At 42.4% G+C, this 20,205-nt stretch overlaps 2 protein-coding genes, 1 long non-coding RNA gene and 1 pseudogene across 10 annotated transcripts in view; 3 read left to right on the forward strand and 1 right to left on the reverse strand.

The window, feature by feature from the left end:
- The window catches only part of nlgn2a (neuroligin 2a), a 165,409-nt gene extending 158,236 nt beyond the window's left edge, over positions 1 to 7,173 (forward strand). For all 3 annotated transcript variants that reach the window (XM_034615433.1, XM_034615435.1, XM_034615434.1), the window contains 4 exons: positions 368 to 633; positions 2,304 to 2,457; positions 3,572 to 3,938; positions 4,577 to 7,173. In XM_034615433.1, the coding sequence (XP_034471324.1) occupies positions 368 to 633; positions 2,304 to 2,457; positions 3,572 to 3,938; positions 4,577 to 5,411 (1,622 nt within the window). In that variant the 3' untranslated portion in view covers positions 5,412 to 7,173. The remainder of the gene's footprint in view (positions 1 to 367; positions 634 to 2,303; positions 2,458 to 3,571; positions 3,939 to 4,576) is intronic.
- LOC117751788 lies at positions 666 to 1,916 on the forward strand (annotated as a pseudogene).
- A 1,231-nt stretch (positions 7,174 to 8,404) lies between the features above and the next one.
- Positions 8,405 to 9,573, forward strand: LOC117779351. The gene is made up of 2 exons (XR_004616987.1): positions 8,405 to 9,187; positions 9,273 to 9,573. It is a non-coding gene; the product is annotated as an uncharacterized LOC117779351 (long non-coding RNA).
- A 59-nt stretch (positions 9,574 to 9,632) lies between these two features.
- Positions 9,633 to 19,564, reverse strand: LOC117779330 (up-regulator of cell proliferation-like). Of its 6 annotated transcripts, none has more exons than XR_004616986.1 (6): positions 19,131 to 19,560; positions 17,475 to 17,555; positions 17,288 to 17,363; positions 17,033 to 17,203; positions 11,124 to 15,875; positions 9,633 to 10,932 (listed from the first exon to the last, which is right to left on the reverse strand). XR_004616986.1 is itself a non-coding variant. In XM_034615425.1 (6 exons), exons 2-6 carry the CDS (start codon positions 17,496 to 17,498, stop codon positions 11,191 to 11,193), a joined length of 4,881 nt encoding a protein of 1,626 aa, XP_034471316.1. In that variant the 5' UTR covers positions 17,499 to 17,555; positions 19,131 to 19,564; the 3' UTR covers positions 9,633 to 11,190. The 6 variants fall into 6 exon arrangements, 4 of the variants coding, with proteins under 4 accessions (XP_034471316.1, XP_034471315.1, XP_034471314.1 ...); XR_004616985.1 differs by having other exon boundaries at positions 9,633 to 11,004; positions 11,100 to 15,875; XM_034615425.1 differs by having other exon boundaries at positions 9,633 to 15,875; positions 17,033 to 17,053; positions 17,129 to 17,203; positions 19,131 to 19,564.
- Positions 19,565 to 20,205: the final 641 nt, after the last annotated feature.

A 20,205-nucleotide genomic window follows, 5' to 3' on the forward strand; every position in this document is an offset into this window, starting at 1 on the left:
AGAAAAAGAGACACCAAGAGAAGCAGACAAACAGCTGAGCGAGCGCTGAGGAAAGAAAGGAAAGGAAAAGTGGTCTTTCAAAATCTCAGCTATAAGCTTACTCCCTGCCTCCATTTTTCTGAGTTACAGCACCATCGCAGGCTCTTATCTGTGATGTTTTCTGTAGTTCCATTCCTGATCTGCCAGTTTTGCTCGCACATCAAATCATCTCGCTGCATCCTTTCTCACTGACGTTCAGTCAAACAGCTTTACATGTCGTTACATCCTGCCTGCAAAAAGGCAAAAAAAATGATATCACAAACATTTTTTTCCATAAATTATTGCGACATTAGAATAATTTAGCTTCTTTTCCATCCGTCCTTTTTAGGTCTGTTTCACAGGGCCATAGCCCAGAGTGGAACGGCCATCTCCAGCTGGTCTGTCAACTACCAGCCCCTCAAGTACACCAAGATCCTGGCCCGGAAGGTGGGCTGCACCTACACAGAGACGGCCGACCTGGTCGACTGCCTGAGACGCAAGAACTTCAGGGAGCTGGTGGACCAGGACATCCAGCCAGCCCGCTACCACATTGCCTTTGGCCCCGTGGTGGATGGCGACGTGGTGCCCGACGATCCTGAGATCCTCATGCAGCAGGTGAGGGAACATGACAATATTACTGCAGTGTTATGGGGTTTTTTTTCCTCTCTGTATTCAAGACGCAGTCTTTCAGTTGGAGAGCAGGACTTATTGATTTTTGCGTTCAGATTTTGTAACGCTCTCGCTCAAAACCCTGCGCTCGCATTCCAATATACCCCGTTTGAGTTTAGATTTCCTGTGCTGCAGCTTCAGCTCTTTTCCTCAAGCTTACTCTGCATCTTAGCTTGAGTGAGACGTCTGCCCTCGGATTTCTCCTATGTACGTACTCCTTTTATTGTACGATTTCCTCTTGGAACCTTATATATTTGTCGAAGAAATTCAATGAAGTCCGATTTCTAAAAAAGGAAGGGAGGGAAAAGGACTCCGTAAAGGAGGCACCAAGCGTCACCGTAAAGTTCTTCGTGATAACATCCAGGGAATCACCAAGCTCACCATCTGCTGCCTGGCTCGCGTTGAGCGGTTTCCTGGAGAATGTGATCGGTGAGGCTGTCACCTACACCGAGCCCACCAAGGGGAGGTGGTGTATACTCTGAAGAGACAGGGCTTCACTCTGTATGGCTTCGATGGTTAAACTCATTTACCAGGAGCTCAACAACACAACAACACAATTGTGGGAAATTGGGAAATTCTGACGGACTTGTTGCACAAATAAAATCCGAGAGCGGAAGAAAAAAAACAGAGGGGAGGCTTTTTTCGCGTGCCTCGAGGAGAAGAGCTGAAGCTGGAGGAATTCCGAGCAAAAGCAGGATAAATCAGAGTCAAGGTATTGAAATAAATAAGTTCTGCTCTCAAGCTGAAAGACCCCGCTCTTAAATAAAGAGAAGAGAAACTCCCATACAGAGTGTGAGCATGAGTTATGCTCTGGTGGGGACATTTACCAGCTGCTGTGATCTCCTGCAAAAACACCATGAAAAACGACTGTGGTCATGTACACAGGCCTGTGATGCACAACCTTTTTGCTTGGGATCCTTCAATACAAGTATACCGTCACCAGGGGGTGCAAGTGCACAATGCTGGGAGCAGTTCTATCAGAGAGTGAATAACTTGAAGATGTCTGGATGGGTAGACGTTTTTCAAATAATGGAAAAAAAGATAAGAAATAGTCCAAACTACTTTGTACAGGAGAATTTCATTGTATCTTTTCTTCCTTATTTCCCACATCATCTTCTGACCTCCAGGTTTGCGATCCCCAATGTCACAGACGCTGGATGAAGTGTGACTTTTGCAGATACTTTATTACCTTATGTTTTCAAGGGACCAAACTCAGTGGCTCCCCAAGACAGTTGAGGATCTGTGAGAAATAATTCGACGTGAGCATTTGAGGGCCAAAAAATTGAAGCCCGTCCCAAACAGACCTGTTTAATTGACACTGTGAAGAACTCCATGCTGAAACGCTGTAGCCAAAACCCTGAAGAACGTTGTTTAGAGCTTCTCTTTGAGGTACTTATCCTCGTGTGATGATGGAGGCTAGTATTAAAAAATAAACCCATGTCTTATTCATGCAAAGAGATGATACGATGCAGGTTAACATTTCCTGGCATGAATATCACATAAAGCTCAGCATCATCTGTGGCTGTAGGGAAGTTAGATTTTTGATTATCTAAAAAAAAAGCTGATAACACCTGGGAAAGCAATTTCAGCACTTTTTCCCCTTATTGCACCACCAGGGGGAGTTCCTCAACTACGACATCCTCATAGGAGTGAACCAAGGTGAGGGGCTGAAGTTCGTCGATGACAGCGAGGACAACGATGGCATCTCAGCCGCGGCGTTCGACTACACCATCTCGAACTTCGTCGATAACCTCTACGGATACCCTGAAGGTCTGGAACGCCAACTGTGTTTGTTTATTTTTTATGTATAGCTGTACAGGTGAACTGTATTGGTTACTCACAAATTTTACTATAATAAATATATTCGCTAAGTCCTGGGGTGGAGGAATTAATCAAACATTTGACTTGAGTAAAAGTGAAAATAAATAGCCAAATATATAGAATGCACTCTAGTAAAAGTAGAACATTAACTTTAATACCTGAGTAAAAGTAAGTAAGTACTTGCTTTTAAATGTACTTAAAAGTATGTGCAGAGTGTAAGCTGTTCCCTAAAGCAATGGTCTACCGCATCATTACGGCTGAGTCTCGTTGAAGGAGGCGGGGTCTACTGTTACCTGCTCACTCTGATTGGTGGATCGGTGGATCAGCCTGATCAGTGGATCCATTCGCCTTTAGTTTTAGAAAAGATAAATGTAAACATGTAACGCGATGCACTGTAAAAATGTCATGCACTAGAAAGTGGAGATATTTGCAGTGGAGTAAAAGTGAGAACCACCCAAAAATAAATCCACTCAAGCAAAGTACATATAAATATAGTTTACATTAATATATGCTCTCAACAAATATACATCTACAGCAGCTCCCCGTGGAAATGAAGGTCTTGAAAACATTGTGTGGGCCAAGAATACGACGACATACAAACGTGAGCCCGGAGAACGAATCAACGCAGACAAGCACACTGAAGACGCCGCATGTCATTGAGATTATCTGTCACCGCGGTGGGTCTGCGTTGTGGCCTTTCAGGCTCTGTGGGAATTACTGCTGTCGCTCATCATCCCCCAGGCAGCCAGCTCCCAATCACAGTGCTGTTGTTCCTCACAGATCAACCTGCAGAGCCCTCACAGCGGGCCACAGTCAAAATACAGGCACATTTGGATAACGCAGTCACGCTCCATCTCAAGTGCCCCGTCACTCATTCTGGACTCTGAGAGGCACATCCTCTGTTTTCGTCTTTCCTCTTTTTCTATCCCGCACACATACAGCACATGCAAACACACCCACCACTGATATACTGTTCTCTTTCAGTCATTCCAATTAATTAGCGGGTACACGCAGGTTGTTTAAACATGGTGTCCCTTTTCCTCTCCCACATCTTATCCTCCAGGCAAAGACATCCTGAGGGAGACCATTAAGTTCATGTACACCGACTGGGCGGACAGGGACAACGGCGACATGCGGAGGAAGACCCTCCTCGCTCTGTTTACAGACCACCAGTGGGTGGCGCCGGCTGTGGCCACCGCCAAGCTCCACGCTGAGTTTCAGTCCCCGGTTTACTTTTACACATTCTACCACCACTGCCAGACGGAGACGCGACCCGAGTGGGCCGACGCCGCCCATGGAGATGAGATACCGTACGTGTTTGGTGTGCCCATGATCGGCGCCACGGATCTGTTCCCGTGCAACTTCTCGAAGAATGACGTCATGTTGAGTGCCGTGGTCATGACATACTGGACCAACTTTGCCAAGACTGGGTAGGCCTTGCTGATCTTTTTATTTCAAATTGATATCTTTTTAATTTCTTTTTGCTCTGTGGTGCTGCTAGTAGAGTTAAAGTGTGTGTTAATAAAGATGCACGCTATAGCTGTTTTCAGACATGAACTCCGGGAGAGCTCCGCATTCAGGCAAGGGGAGGTGCAGCAGGCGGAGGATGCAAAGTATGAATTCCCCTGCTTAGATCATGTGTTTTTGTTTACAACACATCAACAACAGTGTCAGCTCTTATCACCAAAAGCTCACGGTGACGTCTCTGTCTGTGTCTTCTACGCACCTCTTTTTTTTCCAGTTTTGCAATCGAAAAGTCATCAACTTGTAGCTTTCGGTGAATCCCTCCGGAGAATTTCCTGCTGTTTTATCACACAGGCTCATTCTGAAATTCTCTGGAGTTTTTATTTGGGGGCTGGGGTGATACATTTGCATTCTCACATGCAGAGAATGTCTGGAGGATCTCCGGAGTTCAGTGCATGTGGGGCTGATTTCTCTAGTAGAGTTGTGAAAAGCTTAAATTGGACAGTCTTGTTTAAATCTACACAGTGAAGAAATCCTTAAACCAGATTGATTAAGATCTTGACTTGAAATCTATAACTGAGATTCTGCCTCTGTCGTCCACTAGGGATCCCAACCTGCCAGTCCCGCAGGACACCAAGTTCATTCACACCAAGCCCAACCGCTTTGAGGAGGTCATCTGGACCAAGTTCAACTCAAAGGACAAGCAATACCTCCACATAGGCTTAAAACCTCGTGTTAGAGACAACTACAGGGCCAACAAGGTGGCCTTCTGGCTGGAATTAGTTCCCCACCTCCACAGTCTACATGAGGTGCTCTTCCCCACCACTACCCGCTCACCGGCAGGCCCTCGCGGCAATAACGGACCCTGGTCCAGGACACCGGGCCCTCGCACCACCACCCGTAACCCCTACCCTACATTCCCCTCTGAACTGGAGCCCGAGGGCTCTGAGCGTCCACACCAGGACCTCTTCCCTGGAGACATGAGGGACTATTCCACTGAGCTTAGCGTGACAGTCGCCGTGGGTGCATCGCTCCTCTTCCTCAACATCTTGGCCTTCGCCGCCCTTTACTACAAGCGCGACAAGCGACACGAGATGCGACGCCACCGGCTGTCTCCCCAGCGGGGCGGCCCTGCCAACGACCTCGCTCACAGTCAGGAGGAGGAGATCATGTCCCTACAGATGAAGCACTCGGAGCACGACGCGCACCACGACATGGAACCTCTCCGGCCCCACGACATCCTGCGACCCGCCTGCCCGCCCGACTACACACTGGCACTACGCCGGGCCCCGGATGACGTGCCACTGATGACGCCCAACACCATCACCATGATCCCCAGCACCATCACCAGCATGCAGCCTCTTCATGCCTTCAACACCTTCCCCTCCACTGGCCACAACAACACCCTGCCCCACCCCCACTCCACAACCAGGGTATAGTAGGGACTGCCCTGACACAGCACCACCCGAGGACCAGTAAGACTGGCTGTGCTACTGATCCAGGAGGGAGGCCTCTAGATGTGGGCCTCTCTGCTCTCTTATGCTCTTACTCCTCATGTGCTGTCAAACTTAGCAGCTCCCTCCACTGGCGCCGCGGGGAGAAGCAACTGAACTGCACGGCAGCAGATGACCAGTTGGGGGCGGTTTAGATCTTTTACAGATACTGTTTTCAAAGGAAGTCTGCTGTTTCCAGACTGAAGCCCTCTGACATTTGTCAAAGGGACATGTGCTTTTACTTTAGTGTCAATTCTTTTTTCTCTCACTGGTGTTTTACGTGCATATATCGTTCTCTTTTTCTACATCTGTGTCTTATCCCTGCTTTTGTTCCTCTCATTCAACATGCGATTCTCTCTCCCCCCTTTGCTCTACTGTACTGAGCTGTAGGAGGGGACATTGAGTGCATACAGTTGGCATAAAGCTATGAAAAGACAGATATCTGATATTTTGTTCTACCAGCATTCTTGGTGCCAAGTATGTACTTCTGTGTTTGCGTTCTCATCAAGGGAGGGAAAAAAACTAACCTAAAGAAAATTCTTGACTATTCCCATTTACTGTCAACTAACAGATGCTGTGTGTTCTCATGACAAAGTGCCAAACTGGCCCTCGATTGTGTTTTTATTTTATTTTAATTTTTTTTCAATCATTTGTTTAATCGTTGTTTCTTGTGGAACGAATTTTTTCTGAAAATATAGATATAGAGAAATGATATTATATATAGTTATATATAAATGTGTACAAAGGAGAAAGTATATAAAAGGGGTTTTCTCAGCGGGGATCTATGCATGAATTATTTTTAAAGATGACGGCGGGGGATAGGACACTGTATCTGTCAATGCACGTTTCCCAAATCTACTCAAAAATCACACCGGTCCGCTTTGGATATCAGTCTGTTTAACCTCACAGAATGAGAGCATCACAGAAAATCCTGAAGTAAGTCCCAAAAAAAAAAAGAAAGAAGAAAATCCACCTCCTCACCTCCCAGCAATCATTTCTTCTTAAAGAAAGAGTCATTCCTGCAAATCTCAGAAGATGTTAGAGTCAAAGCAACAACTGTGAACACATTCTTCCGTTCCTTCTTTCCTTCATAATCTCATGGAGGGGAATTTCTCTAAACCGGGAGAGCAATGCACCAACAGCTATCCCATCATGCAACTGTAGCTACTTCCTCTGTCCATCTGCTTTTTTCTTTTCTACTCGAGTTTGCAGATCTGTTGTTGAAGCCGGCGTGATCGACATTATTTTTGTATTTCAGCGAGCGTGAGAAACAAAGCGGAGACCGACAGCCCCCCTTGCGCTTTTACATGCACCTTCCTTCTCCTGTCTGCGCCCCTGATTCCAGCACATGCATATTCTCTTTAATGTGTGTGTGTGTGTGTGTGTGTGTGTGTGTGTGTGTGTGTGTGTGTGTGTGTGTGTGTGTGTGTGTGTGTGTGTGTGTGTGTGTGTGTGGTATCAGAGCTCCTTCACATTGGCATAGGTGCAACCTAATTAGACAGCGAGGAGATAGAAAGGCAGACAGGCTGGAGGATGATCCCCACGGTAAAAAACTTCGACTCCAGAATGAGCTCCTTCCCGCTGCCTCCCCTCTCTCCCTCCATCTCTTCCTCCCTCCCCCCCCTCCCCTCATCAGGACTCTAGCTCTGTACATCACGACTGACGCTCCACGACCACGTGATCGCCCGCAACTACCCCACTGCGACCACGAAACTCCAAGACACCTGACTTCACTGTGTCAGCGCCGCGCCACACGCCATTGTGTTGGCTCATGGGGCGAGTTGAGTTTTCGTGAGCTCACCGGTTGTAAATGAGAACTCCTAAGCACACTGAGGGTAACCGGTGGGCCTTCATAGCCGCTGCAGGATGAAAACGGGGCTCAGGTCTCCGACACAGGGTAAAAGCAACACACATGATAACGGATGTTTCTGATTCCTCTCTTTTTTTGGGGGGGGAGGGGGGTAAGGATCTCAAATAACACTGGAAAATGGGTGATTAATACAGTAAGTTAGCTGAACTGATGTGCTGGTATTTGAGCCCACAGGAAACCAATGATAGCTTCCACCCAGTACGAGAGAAGTTAGTCACCAGTGTTGTCTTGTGTTTGTTTGTTTTCTATGATATTACTGCCTAACAGGGTGGTGTGGGAGAGATGTATACAGTGCCCGGCTGCTCTTGTCAAGAGTTTTTGTAAAAGGGAAAAATGTGCACAATGTTAAACACAAGACAACTGCCTCGGGTGTGTCACAGGCAGTGCTCTGGAACAGACGACGGGACAGCGGCGCAAGGCAAGGTGCACGCTGTGGGGACGAGACATTGGGAGGAGATTGGATACAGACTCTCAGCCTTAAATGTATCAGTTAATCAATATCGGAAGAACGAAAGGAGAGGAGGAAGGAAGCAAGTGAGGAAGTTCAAAGGCATGGTCATCTTTCTACCCGCAAAGTTTGCCACATCGCTACTCAGTCTGACGGCGGATCTGTGGGATCAGATCCACGTGAACCCTTTTGTACTCGCCCCGGGGCGTTGTGAAGAAAACCTCGCCACAGCACGGCCACGACGACACGGCTGGAGGTGGAAACCAGGTGTTCAGTTTGGTCCGTTTCAATTCCTTTGTCTATTTTCTAAAGCAACACTCGAGGGCGCTATTTCGGCAGATTCACCACAGGGCTGCCCAACAGGAAACAGGAAGAAAAAAAGAAACCAAACCGCGTGGCAGGACAGAGACACACAACATCTGGTGGAGGATCCAAACTGTACATTTTTAAGTGTAAGAATCAAACAGACAAAATATTTGTAAATATTAAGTTTCTTGTTTGTTTTTCGTTTTCTTTTTGAGTGAATGAATGAAATGCTTATTTTGTGACGACAAAAGACAACAGGTGCAGTTTGCAAAAAAACTAAAAAGAAAAGGCCTCAAGCTCGAGGCTTCAGAGAAGTTGGTGAGTAGAAGTTGCTTACCACCAATCGCTGTTCATTTAGTCATATTTTCTTCACGCTATCTTGTTCTCACATTGCCCATCATGACGTGGGCATTCTGTAGCATCATCAGACACTGTAGCAGATTTCCCCCCCACCCCATGACAGAGGGCCTGATGCTGTAGTTAGCATTAGCTGTTTTCCAATTAATATTACTATTACTAAATTTGAAACATGCAACTAAATTATGTGGTTTGCGATCATCGAAGCCTCAACTCGTCTTGTTTCTCCCCCCTCATAATTTTGCATCGTTTTGTTTCTCAACGATCCACCCACTCCTGATGAACATGTGCTGCGTGATTGCTGTGACATCCAGAGGCTAAAATACTGAGGAAAGCCAGCTTTGCCTTTTGCCAGCTCACTAATGTAATGGCCAGTGTCACGGTCAGGACTTTTTAAAAAGCGGTCAGTTAAATGTCAGCTCACTTCACATGTAGCAATGTTTACATGTTGCCACTCAATCACCTGTGGGACAGACATGAGGGCTTTGATACCATTAGATGCCTCATATCCTCATCGAGCGACGCCATCACACATGCCGCCCAGCGTCTCCCTTCCACACACTGTGTTGCGATGTGTTTATGGAGGTTGTGTTGCTCTTACACTGACGTGATGTAGCAGAAAAGAGTCTCGTGTTCCAATTGGTTGAGGGACGGACATTGTTTCATAGTGGATCTGGTCGTATGTATGTGGACACACGCTGGGCCTAAGTAGCCCTGAGGCTCGCACATCGCCAGAGCTGCGTTCGTCCAACTGAAACCGCTTCAGTGAAACGTGGCGACTTCCGGCACGTCAGTGACGTTACTTCCAGATCCCGTGTCACGTCAGTGATGCACGAAAGCACATGGTAAACAACTCACAATGACAAACGCAAACACGTAAATCCTCAGCTTGCGAAGTTGCACCTGTTGTCTTGTTTTTAAATTCTTTGTTGAATTCAGAAACCCAAGACTTGAGATGAAGAAAATGTTAAATAATGGAGTTCAAGAAAAAAAGATGATTATTAAAAAAAGTACAGTAAAACTATATAAATAAATGAGGTGATGATATTTCTGTTTACTTTAGAAGTTATTATACACTGTATGCTGTGATTCTGATCTGGGAAACATTAAAGACATTCATAGCCAGACTGCTGATTTTGTTTCTTTATTCAGACAGTTATTCGATATTGAAAAAAACTCCTACAGATCCATTACATTTCCTTCATTATTATACTATACTATACTATTTAACAGGTTATCATGAATCTGATTATTTACACACCCAGAGAAAAACATTCTTTTTCACATATATGGATGTAAAAATAAGTATTATATGCAGCAGAAGTCACACCAAAATATTATTGTTAACATTTCTGCAATTGCAACACATAGTCAGTTTCAAAAAGTGTTGTTCAGTGCAACACATCAACAAAACAAACATCCATTGTTTGGATTATTATTACAAATTATTCAAAGTTGTAAGAATTGTTGTTTTCTTTACCCTATAGAATGGGCCCTTTATATTTAAATACTTTATATTTATATCAGGAGCAGGTCCTCTCTACAGAGGCCACCATGTTTTGTTTTTTACTGTAGTCCACACTGGACAAACTAAAGACCTTTTGAGTTTTTACCTCCACGGGTTCTTTCCTGTTTGGAAGGGGACGGTGATGTGAGGGTGTTCAGCTACAACATTTAACTTCACCACTAGATGTCACTAACTTCTAGAGAAACTTCAAACTCTATGTCCTTACATCCTCATTGTTTCTCATCACGTTTATGAGGGATGTCCTGGATCTAAGTAGGTTATTCTATTCTCCCTCTGTTTCCAACATGAGACCTCACTGATGTCTTTTGGAACATCTCATTCTGTACAGTACAACCATATGAATAACAACATACTGCAGTCACAGTGATATTAACTATTTATCATGACAACATTTGACATTAACCAATTAATCGCGATATATTATAAAAAATAAAATTGACATTTTAACAGTATCAATGAATTATCACTCTTTAACTGTCACATAACCGTTTACAATCGTTTTTAAATCGCCATTTTTATGTATTCGATGTTCATATTGAAGGAATACGATTTTACACATCACTAAAGTGATCATAAAGTCAGTACAGTTACACAGCAGTGCTTCAAACAACATATTAGAGCGAATTAACTTGACAAAAACTAAATGGTGTGAATCAACAGATGCACCTTTACTACTTAAACACACTCTCAGCTGGTCCTTGAACCAGGCTAGCAACTGGTGTTGCAAAACAAAAATGCCTCAAAACTAAAATGAATAGGTTCATATAAAGTAAATAAGTGTGGAAATGGTGCATTAATCACACATTAATCAAAACAATGCACTGCTAACCAAGCAAGCAACTACCTTAGCCATTAGCATTAGCATTAACATCGATACATTGATATAATGCTCTGAAGCACATTGGGAACAATAGACACCATTCTCATAAACTCTGCTTGTTGGTGTTTTATTACGAGCGACAACAGGCTAACATGCTACACTCAAAACAAGCCCCCAGTCCTTCTCAGTCGAGATACTAACAAAAAGCAGCTGATTCGTGTTGACACATGGGAACTGTTAATGTCCTCGGGCTGTCCTGAGCTGTTACGCACCAAGAGAAATCCATTCGCAGGAGTTTTCAGGAGGAAATCCCAAGTGGAAGTTGCGTCACAACGACACGTGCCAACAAAGTGGATTAATCAGCTGCACTTCTCTAATCAGATAGCATGTTGTCTCTCAGTTGATGTTAAATGACTCTTTGAGACTCTGTTCTGCCTGCAGACGTGTGATATATTTCCAGGTTGTAGGAATATCAGCAGGCTTTACACCATGTTCTTTTGCAAACTCCTTATTGAACTTTGACATTACATATTTCCAGTAGTCTGATGCCTCATAGCTTCCATCTGGAGGAATGTTCCAGTCTGGGAAAATGTTTCTGTAATTTTTGTAAAAGTGATATTCAACTTTAGGAGGATCACAGCGAAATTGGATGTCACTCACCACTAATGACGAGCATATGTCAGTGGCTAGTTTTTCTGTTTTTTCCCACATGTATCCATTCAGACCGTTTGGCCTATGCAGTGAAGCCTCATGCACAGAATGTTTACCACCTCCACGCACACAGGCCACTGCACAGAAGGGACACTGTTTACCACATCCAATCACTTGGGTGAAAAGCTCATTCTGGGGCTTGACATCAAGATGTTGAAGTATACTCTGGATGTCTCTTTTTTTAAACTCTTGCTTTAGAGCTTTTTCCATTTTATCCACAAACTGTGTGAACCAGTCAGCAAACTGTTCCTGGTTTGCTTTGTTCAGCATCATGAAATCACCAAGTTTTTCCTGGGAAATGACCAGTGTATCACCAAGTTCCTGACAGAAGTTGTTAATGAATGTATTCAAGTCAGCACTTGTTTTCTTTTTGGCCTTGTGGATTGCAGCCTTTATGCTGCTGATACTTGAGTCAAGATGCGGATCCACTAGCTCAAACATCTTAGAATCTTTTGATAAGTGTTTCACTGTTTGGTCGAGTATCCACTCCTTTACATATACCTCATATGAGCGAATGTACCGTACGTACTCCCTAAAGCTATGCTTTGAGAGCAAATCCAGTAAAATTTCATACTGGGAGCCGACTCTTGTGATGAACTGTGATTGTTTCCTCATTTCGTGAATGATAGCAGGACCCAGTTTACTGTAGACAAAGTCTTCAACTGCAGGCTTCAAACATTGTTTGGTGAATTCTTCTGCCTTCTTCTGGCTCTGGTCTCGTTGATTGAACAAATCTTTAAAACCATCACAAAACAGTTTTTTGTTTTTGTTCAGACATAAGTAAGGGTCATTCTCCTTTAGGAAATCTTCGTGCATTTTCTGAAAGTGTCTGGCTGCAATGCCACAGATGTGCTGTTTTAGAGAAACTTCAAACTCAATGCCTACGGTTACATCCTCATGCTTTTGCAGCCTGTCATCAATTATGCGAAGGATCTCCTGGATGTAAGCATCGGAGTAGTTTTTGGGGTTTTTTGCATCTGCTTCAGGTGCATCTGTTTTCCCTTTTTCCTTCACATACTGAATGCATTCAGCTATGATGTTGTCAGCTATCTTCTGTAGCCTGATTGTGGGATCTTGAATGGGTAGCCAATTGCTCGCCTTCTTTTTAGCTCTTTCAAGTATTCCTTTGGCTTTATATATGAAAGGCGTTTTGCCACAATCTTGCAGTTTTGTTTTACTCAGCAATTCAGATGCATGACTCCCTTTGTTTGTGAGATTTATTCTTAAGTAGTGGGAGACACTAGTGAAGACATCTGTTGGCACTTGTTTGGAAAAAGACAGTGTCTTTACTGTTTCTTTCCACATCTTATCAAATTCTTTGTTCAGTTCTTCATCTCTCATCTGGATGTTTTTCTTTCGACATTCATCCATCAGTGCAAACACTGCTTTTTCAATTTCTTTTGTGTGATTTTCCTTGATTTTTTGAACTTCTGTCTGTCCCTGTTTGATTTCAGCCGCTGCTGTGAGTTGACTATACACAGAGTTCTCCATGTCTCGTTGAAGACTCCTTGCACTTTTTGCAAAGTCCTCTTTGTATCTTTCTACGAGATGGACATGGCCGTCTTTTTGCTTGAAATAGCTTTTCAGTTTTTCAAGAAGCTCTTTCTCCAATTCCATCAGCTTTGTGGAGACTTCACTTTTCAAACTCAAGATGAGTTCTCTCATGTCAACTCTTTTAGATTTGGAAGCAGGTGTTCCTAAATTTGAGATGGTTGTTTCAGCATATGTTATCCACTTGTATATGGATTCTTTGAACTCCCATTCCCACTTGTTGAATTCTGTGCATAGCCTCATGTATGCATCAGCCACTAGACTGTTTCTGAAGCTGAAGATGAAGTTTTCATGCTTCACTGCTCTCCACAGGCTTGACATCCACTCTTTAAACTTCAAGATGTCATTAGCAGAGGACTCACAGTTTCCTAGTATTTGGGTGATGTTTTTCTTGAACTGATATACAGCTTCACTGTACCCTGCATTGACTGGTGCCATTGGTGGGTTTCCATTCCAGAGTCCAGGAATGTACCAGTTCCCAGTTTCTGGGTTGTACTCCATGACATCAGTGAAGCAGGTGTTCTTTTCTTTCTTCTCCATTTTGGCTGCTGCCTGTGTCATCTCGTTTAACTGATCCAAGAGCAGTTTCCTCTCTCTTTGGGTGTTCTCATTGGCTGAAACATCTGACACATTCTGGTGAACAAACTGACATTTAGGCTTTTTGCCCACCTCTTTCATCCTGAGAAACGCATGCACAACTATTTGTAGGATGTCCTTCATTTGTGTGGAATTCTCCATTGCAATATTGATAATGGTGATGTCACTCAGCCCCACAACAAGTGTTGCGAGCTCATTGTCGTGCTCATGGCTATCATCCAGTTGTGCAAGCTCTGCTGACTTTAAGCCCTCAGTGTCAATGATGACCACGAAGTCACAGTTGAGGACTTTTTTGACATCTTCATTGATTCTGATGAGCAACATAAAAGCACCTCGAGTGCATCGGCCAGTGCTGACTGCAAACTGCACTCCAAACATGGTGTTAAGAAGAGTGGACTTTCCTGTGCTCTGAACTCCAAGAACCGTGACGACCAGTATCTTGTTCTTTGGAGACACCAGTTCATTGAGCTGAGAGAGAACATCACTCACCCATGTGAGAGGTATGTTGGATGCATCTCCATCTACAAGCTCCAGGGGAAATCCATCAAGCAACAATCCTGCACAGATTTCTGGCAGATGCTGTAGTTGTTTACGTGACAGATCTTGTTCTGGAAGGGAAACTGAAGCTTCATAGATCTGACCCATTTCACGGAAGAAGTGTTCAATTCCCAGTGAGCTGTTGGAAAGCTCGTTATCAATGACTTTGATGGCCTCTTTGTTCTCAGCATCTTTGCATTTTTCTTTGTACTCCTTCCTGAGGCCAGACAGTTTTTCTCGAGACAGGTTATCAAGGTTCATTCGCATCCATTTCAGGAAATAACATCTCTCTATGCCTGGGCTTGATATTGCACTGATGAAGCACGTCATGGAATCTGACATGTTTACAGAGCTCTGTTTCTTCCGAAGTTTTTCTTTTTCTTTCTGAAGCCCTGCTTTGTATATTTCTATGTCTTCAGATCCAAGATTTTTAAGACGAAATTCTTCCTTCTCTAAAATTGTTAATTCCTTCCATATTTCGCCATGCAAGGGAAGCTGAGTGGCTTTGTATTCAAGGGTGTTTTGAATTTTTGATGTTATGGCATCTGCATTTTCCTTGGCAGTCTGACACTCTGGACAGTCTTCATCAACCAAGATTCCCAATTCATAGGCAATGTCAGCCATCTTCTCAATGCACATCTTCTCCTTTGTGTTCTCAATAACATCGTTGACTTTTTTCCGCAAACCTTGGACAAAGTCTGCATAATTGTTCTGCTTGGTCTTTGTAATGATGTTTTTTGTTAAGCCCAGCTTTGTTGCTACTGTTTTGAGAGCATCCATACTAAAGCATTTGCTTTCTTGGTTACCGACCAAAAACATCTGTGCCTTGTGGTGGAGGTTGGTTAGCAGCTTGCACTCAGGGTCCAAATTGTCAAAGAACACAAACACTGCTGCAGATGTCTGACACAAGAAAGAAAACTGAGTTTCAAATGAAGCAATGTCCCCACGAAGGTTAGCTACAGCTAATGGCTCACTGAAAATATCAATGTTTTTTTTCCCACAAGGAAGGTACCAAGTTATTTCAGTCAGGCCATTGGATATTCTTCTACGGGTGTCACCACACTCCATATCATGGTGAACAAAAAAGTCATTGCTCAAAAGCTTATTGAGAATCTCTGACTTGGACATGGAACATTCCCCCAGTCTCACAAAAGATATCAGTGGAATTTCAGAGAGAACAATTCTTTCTTCAGTAAAACCCTTGGATTGTAAAAGTGACTGAGGTCTGTACGTTTTAACAATGTCTCTCATGGCCCAAAGCATGAGTTTGCACTGCTCTGTGTCACAATCTGGAAGCAGGAGAGGCACAGAAAACTGACACATGGACATTTTGAGGGCCATTTCCTGTTGCACAAACCCATCAGAACACAGGAAGAGAGCAGTGATTACGTCAAGGGGGTTTACCTTGTCACCTGAGTCTGTCATGTCGCTCAGATTACTGAAGTCAAATTCAGTCGTTTCAGTTGCTCCGTCATTGGATGATTCACGTTCTGATTGTAAATTTCTCGCTGTCACATTAACCATCATCAGTTTCTTTAAGGAATACCATGGAAGATCTGAGTTGCACTTGGCAGGTTCATCAGTGATGGCCTTCAGGTCAATCTGCAGTATTTCGCTCAGTGTTAGCTTCTCTGTGTAGCGCTGCTTCAAGCCCAGATCCTCCAACAAGGTCTGTTGTTGTGTCTCTGTGGGCATGAAAACAATGATTATTAAACCCATCATTACAATGGACAGTGGTATTCAGATCATTCCCCTTAGCATTAGGGTGGTATGGATGATATGTGTTAAATAAGTTAGTATGTATATATCTTGATCTGCAATTTTTTTTACACCCCTTTACTGGAGTACCTTATAAGTCAATAATCAAATATCTATAAATGATATATTATTACATCAAAAATAACAAATTAGAGATTATTATATTAATGTATATAGCTACAGAGGTGTTATGTTTTGAATCCGTCAGTCCATCCATCAGTCCCATTTTTTAGCTCAATATGTCAATGTGTGACTTCACATTCTTTTGAATGTGATATATAGGTATGGGTAATATGTAGGGAATTTCATTACATCTGGCAAGATTCACTTGGACTTATGGTGAACACTGTGAATTGCATTATTTATAACCATAAAAAACATGAGACTACCAGAGCACTGCACAATGACAAATAAATAAATTTACTTTGGCCCAAGTGCATCATCAAAGTAACATGAGATCTGCATCTGACTGTGGTAATTGCAAGGTAAACAGACAAATGGGTAACTCATGCTTTGCAGTAAACTACTATAGCAACACTTAGGTGTGCAAGCACAGACTTTCATTAATATTAGGACAAAGATCAAAACAATTTACGACTGCCCCGGCACATCACAACTTTCAAATATAATTTTTTTTACCTGAATCTTACACACTGGACATTTTAAGAGAGGAGGCATGTGTTTCCTGTTCTGTTTGTTTGTCATTTGACTTGCTTTAGTGTCAAATTAGTCATCTAAAAAAATTACTCATAAAATATCATAGATCTGTATTTATCATTGCGATCAGTCAAAAGCTACATCCTTGAATATGTTCTACTATAGTGTTGATATTAATAGATACATCACGCATATAACCAGAATTATGAATATATTATGGTGGGTCTTACAGTTTAAATTTAAACTGGCATGCTGTAAAGTTATAATAATTTCATCAACTAGTAGCGTGATAAAAAAAGAAATGTTGCACATATTGAGTATTTAAGACTGCATCATGCATTGGTGAAGCATCTCATTGAATGAATTTCTTGTTTTGAGATTAAATTCTTTATAACTTTTATTGCAACTACTTTTTTCTTTCACTTACGTGTATTGGCAGATGTTCCAATTGCCGTGCTTCTTGTTCCATTCCTGCCCTTAACATCTACAGTGCTGGAGTCCTCCATGATCCCACTGCCTCTGAGTGTGTCACTGCAGTGATCTGAAACAGTCCTTGTGTCTGAACAGAGAGGTGTTACTTCTTCTGGTGGAGAAACATCTGTCATAAGAGAAGAGAAAGAAATACCTCTCAGTACCTCCAGATCACACCATGTTCTTTTGTTCACTGGACTGGCACACTTACAGTTAGACTGTGTTGTTGAGGGATCCTTCTCCTCACTGTAACGCTCAGGGAGCGTATCGTAGGAGTCAAAGAACTCCTTGATAATTGAGAAAAAAACAAAAAGCAGTTTAAAGTGGAATTAATCGACTCATAATCCCGTTCACAATCACTAATGGGAAAGTTGTAACTATAAAAACAAGCTGTTTACCTCTTCCTCCCCTGAACTATCCATTCTGGGTCCAGTGTCAGTCGTGTCTCACTCGGTCCAGATTATTAAATCTGCTTCTCTCTTAAAGTAATCAGAAACAAGTTTATGCTGCATGTTTAGTTAAAGGCCAAGTAAAGTCAAAGAACAAAACTCTGAGCAGAGCACCTGATGGGTAGAGGCCCTGAAACATGATGGATGAATTAATCCAGTTTTTCACAATACAACAAAGCAAAATACTACGTTGCAAGTTTAAGTCCTTAACTCATTGGCCTGTTGCTTCATGAATTTACACTATTATCAGAGTCAAAGTATTTTACATTTTATTTAAATTATTGAATTGATTGAAGTAGTGATGTATAAGTGATGTGGTACTGCTATAGTTGGTTTGAGGTGGAGTTAATTTTATTGAAAAGTTTTATCCTTAAAATATATTACAATGCATCATATTTTATAAGCCAATCATAGTTTGAATGTCAAATCTACAACATTAAAATAATAGCGTCAGCTGTCATGCAAATGAAGTTGAGTAAAGAGTACAGCTTTTACTGTCAAATATAAGGAACTTAACAGAAGTCATTATTCTTTGTTTCTTTTTTCTACCTTGTATGTATTTATTTATCTATTTATTTAATTATCTAACCATTAGGAAGTCTAGTAAATATATTACAAGAACAGCAAAACAAAACAAAAAAAACAGCTACACATTAAAAAAATGAAGAAACAGGGAGAAGACAAAAACATTTATCAAAATAATACCATATCACAAAGCTTTGAATCTCAAAGGGAAATGTGGGACTCAAGTTCGAGGGCAGTTGGCAGTTAACTCCATTTTAAGTGGAACCTGTTACGTGGAACCAGTTCTGCCAACATTAGTGCATACATGAGGGACATCTAAGGTTAACACTACAAACACTGGGGGGCGCTGTTAACCAAAAACTGCCAATGGGTGCAATTCACCTCTGTGAGAGTGCATTGACTTCCATAGTACATGTTTCATTTATTCATCATTAGGCAACAAAGAGTTGTATAACAAAGTGCTAGGTGTGGTCCCTTTAATGCTTAACCAATTGATAATAAAGTAATATAATTAACTTTATTGTATTGCACTTTAACGGGGTAAAAATGTGAAGGACAAAATAAATTGTAAATAAATTGTAATAAATGTTAAATGTCCTTTTATTTTGTGGTTATTCCAGTTCCAGTAGTTAATAGATCACATAATGTAGACATCAGATTTTAAATGAGAGAAAAAGAGACGTGAGTTAGTTTGGAAGCTTCAACATTAGAGCTTTAGAAATGAATAACATGATACATCTATCTGGGACGAGTATTTGTTGTTCACGCACAGGAGTTAGGTGCTTGAGTTTTGAGAGCGAAGCATGGGAATTCAGAATATCTCCATAGTCAAGGGCTTAATAAAGGTTGACTGCACTGAAGTTTGACAGTTCGAAAGAGACACAATAGGTGGTGTAATATTGTAGGATGATAATAACATCCACTGAACCTGTCAAACAGTTACACATTTCCTGCTTGAAGACTCACGTTGCCACATGCCAAGTTTGTATCGGCAGTATCAGGATACAATGCTTGTCACTTGTCCAAATAATAAAGGTTGTTCTCTGACAAAATAACTGATAAAACATAATAGGAACTCACCTTTGTAGAGATCTGCCGCAGTCTTTCATCCAGGATTCGTAGGTGTCCTGTTGCTGTAGATAAAACATCACACTTCGCTGCATATGCCAATATAGACCTGTGCTAGCAGACACCCTCCTTTTATTCTGTTGGTCAAAACACTTTCACTTTTGGTTTGATCATGTGATTTCCCAGAATAAGACGAAGAGAAGTTTACAGGAAATGAAAAATATGGCAGTTGATAAATCCTCAGCTGGCTTAGAGTGTTCCTGTTCCCTGTGTTGCAGAATTAATTTGTGACTAAATCAATGTAGACGAAGCGGGAATCACACAATGTTATACACAAATATTCACTATGAAAGGAAATTCTCTACTTCGTCGATTTTGTGAAAGTGTAAGTAATTCTGGTTTCCAGCTGCTGAGCCCCACTCACAAGTTGACAGGATTGAGTTCTTAGGTTTGCAACATCTCAAAACTTTTTGAATCAGTACTTTTTTCTTTTTCAGACTAACATCTGTTCACTGCTCTGTAAAGGTGGAAACAAACAAATGTCTGATTTATTGAATAAAAAGGCACAAAGGGAACAAGTCAACATGATAAATAAAAAAATCACACTTAAAAAGGTCTTAAGGGTTCAGTGTGTGAAGGGGGGGGGGGGCATCGTATCAAACTGTGCTCCTCACTCCCCCCTCCCTTCCTGAGCGTGAAGAGAGCTACGGTGGCCCTCATGCGTCAAAATACCAGACGACCTCACTGAGCGGTCTTCTCTCCAGTGATGAGGAGTCTATAGAGCGATTTATTGACTAATGTCACCTGTGTATTTCGTATGTAAACAGCAGTTGATAGTTTACATGCAGGAAATATGTTACCACGCTGTGGTAGTGCTTCATTACTGACATTAGGTAGCTGAATTAGCTGAATGCTAATGCGGAGCTAGCGTTAGCAAACAGACTCGTTCAGCCTGATAACAGGGAAACGGCGTTAGCAGAAGACACGTGTTTTCTCCGTTTACACACAAACAGCTGAGAGCTGCACTGAGGTAAGGAGAGAAGAGGGGGATCCTGGAGGAGAAGGAGGAGGAGAAGGGGGATCCTGG

Source organism: Hippoglossus hippoglossus, chromosome 18, assembly GCF_009819705.1.
Source record: "Hippoglossus hippoglossus isolate fHipHip1 chromosome 18, fHipHip1.pri, whole genome shotgun sequence".
NCBI lineage: Eukaryota > Metazoa > Chordata > Actinopteri > Pleuronectiformes > Pleuronectidae > Hippoglossus > Hippoglossus hippoglossus.

What these genes read in the sequence shown, in the direction of transcription:
- LOC117779330 (XM_034615423.1), bottom strand. Translation starts at nt 17,498, where the DNA reads ATGGATAGTTCAGGGGAGGAAGAG. An exon ending in ATAGTTCAGGGGAGGAAGAG is followed by an intron (nt 17,364 to 17,474) that starts GTAAACAGCTTG and finishes TCAATTATCAAG; the next exon opens with GAGTTCTTTGACTCCTACGA. An exon ending in CTCAACAACACAGTCTAACT is followed by an intron (nt 17,204 to 17,287) that starts GTAAGTGTGCCA and finishes CTCTTATGACAG; the next exon opens with ATGTTTCTCCACCAGAAGAA.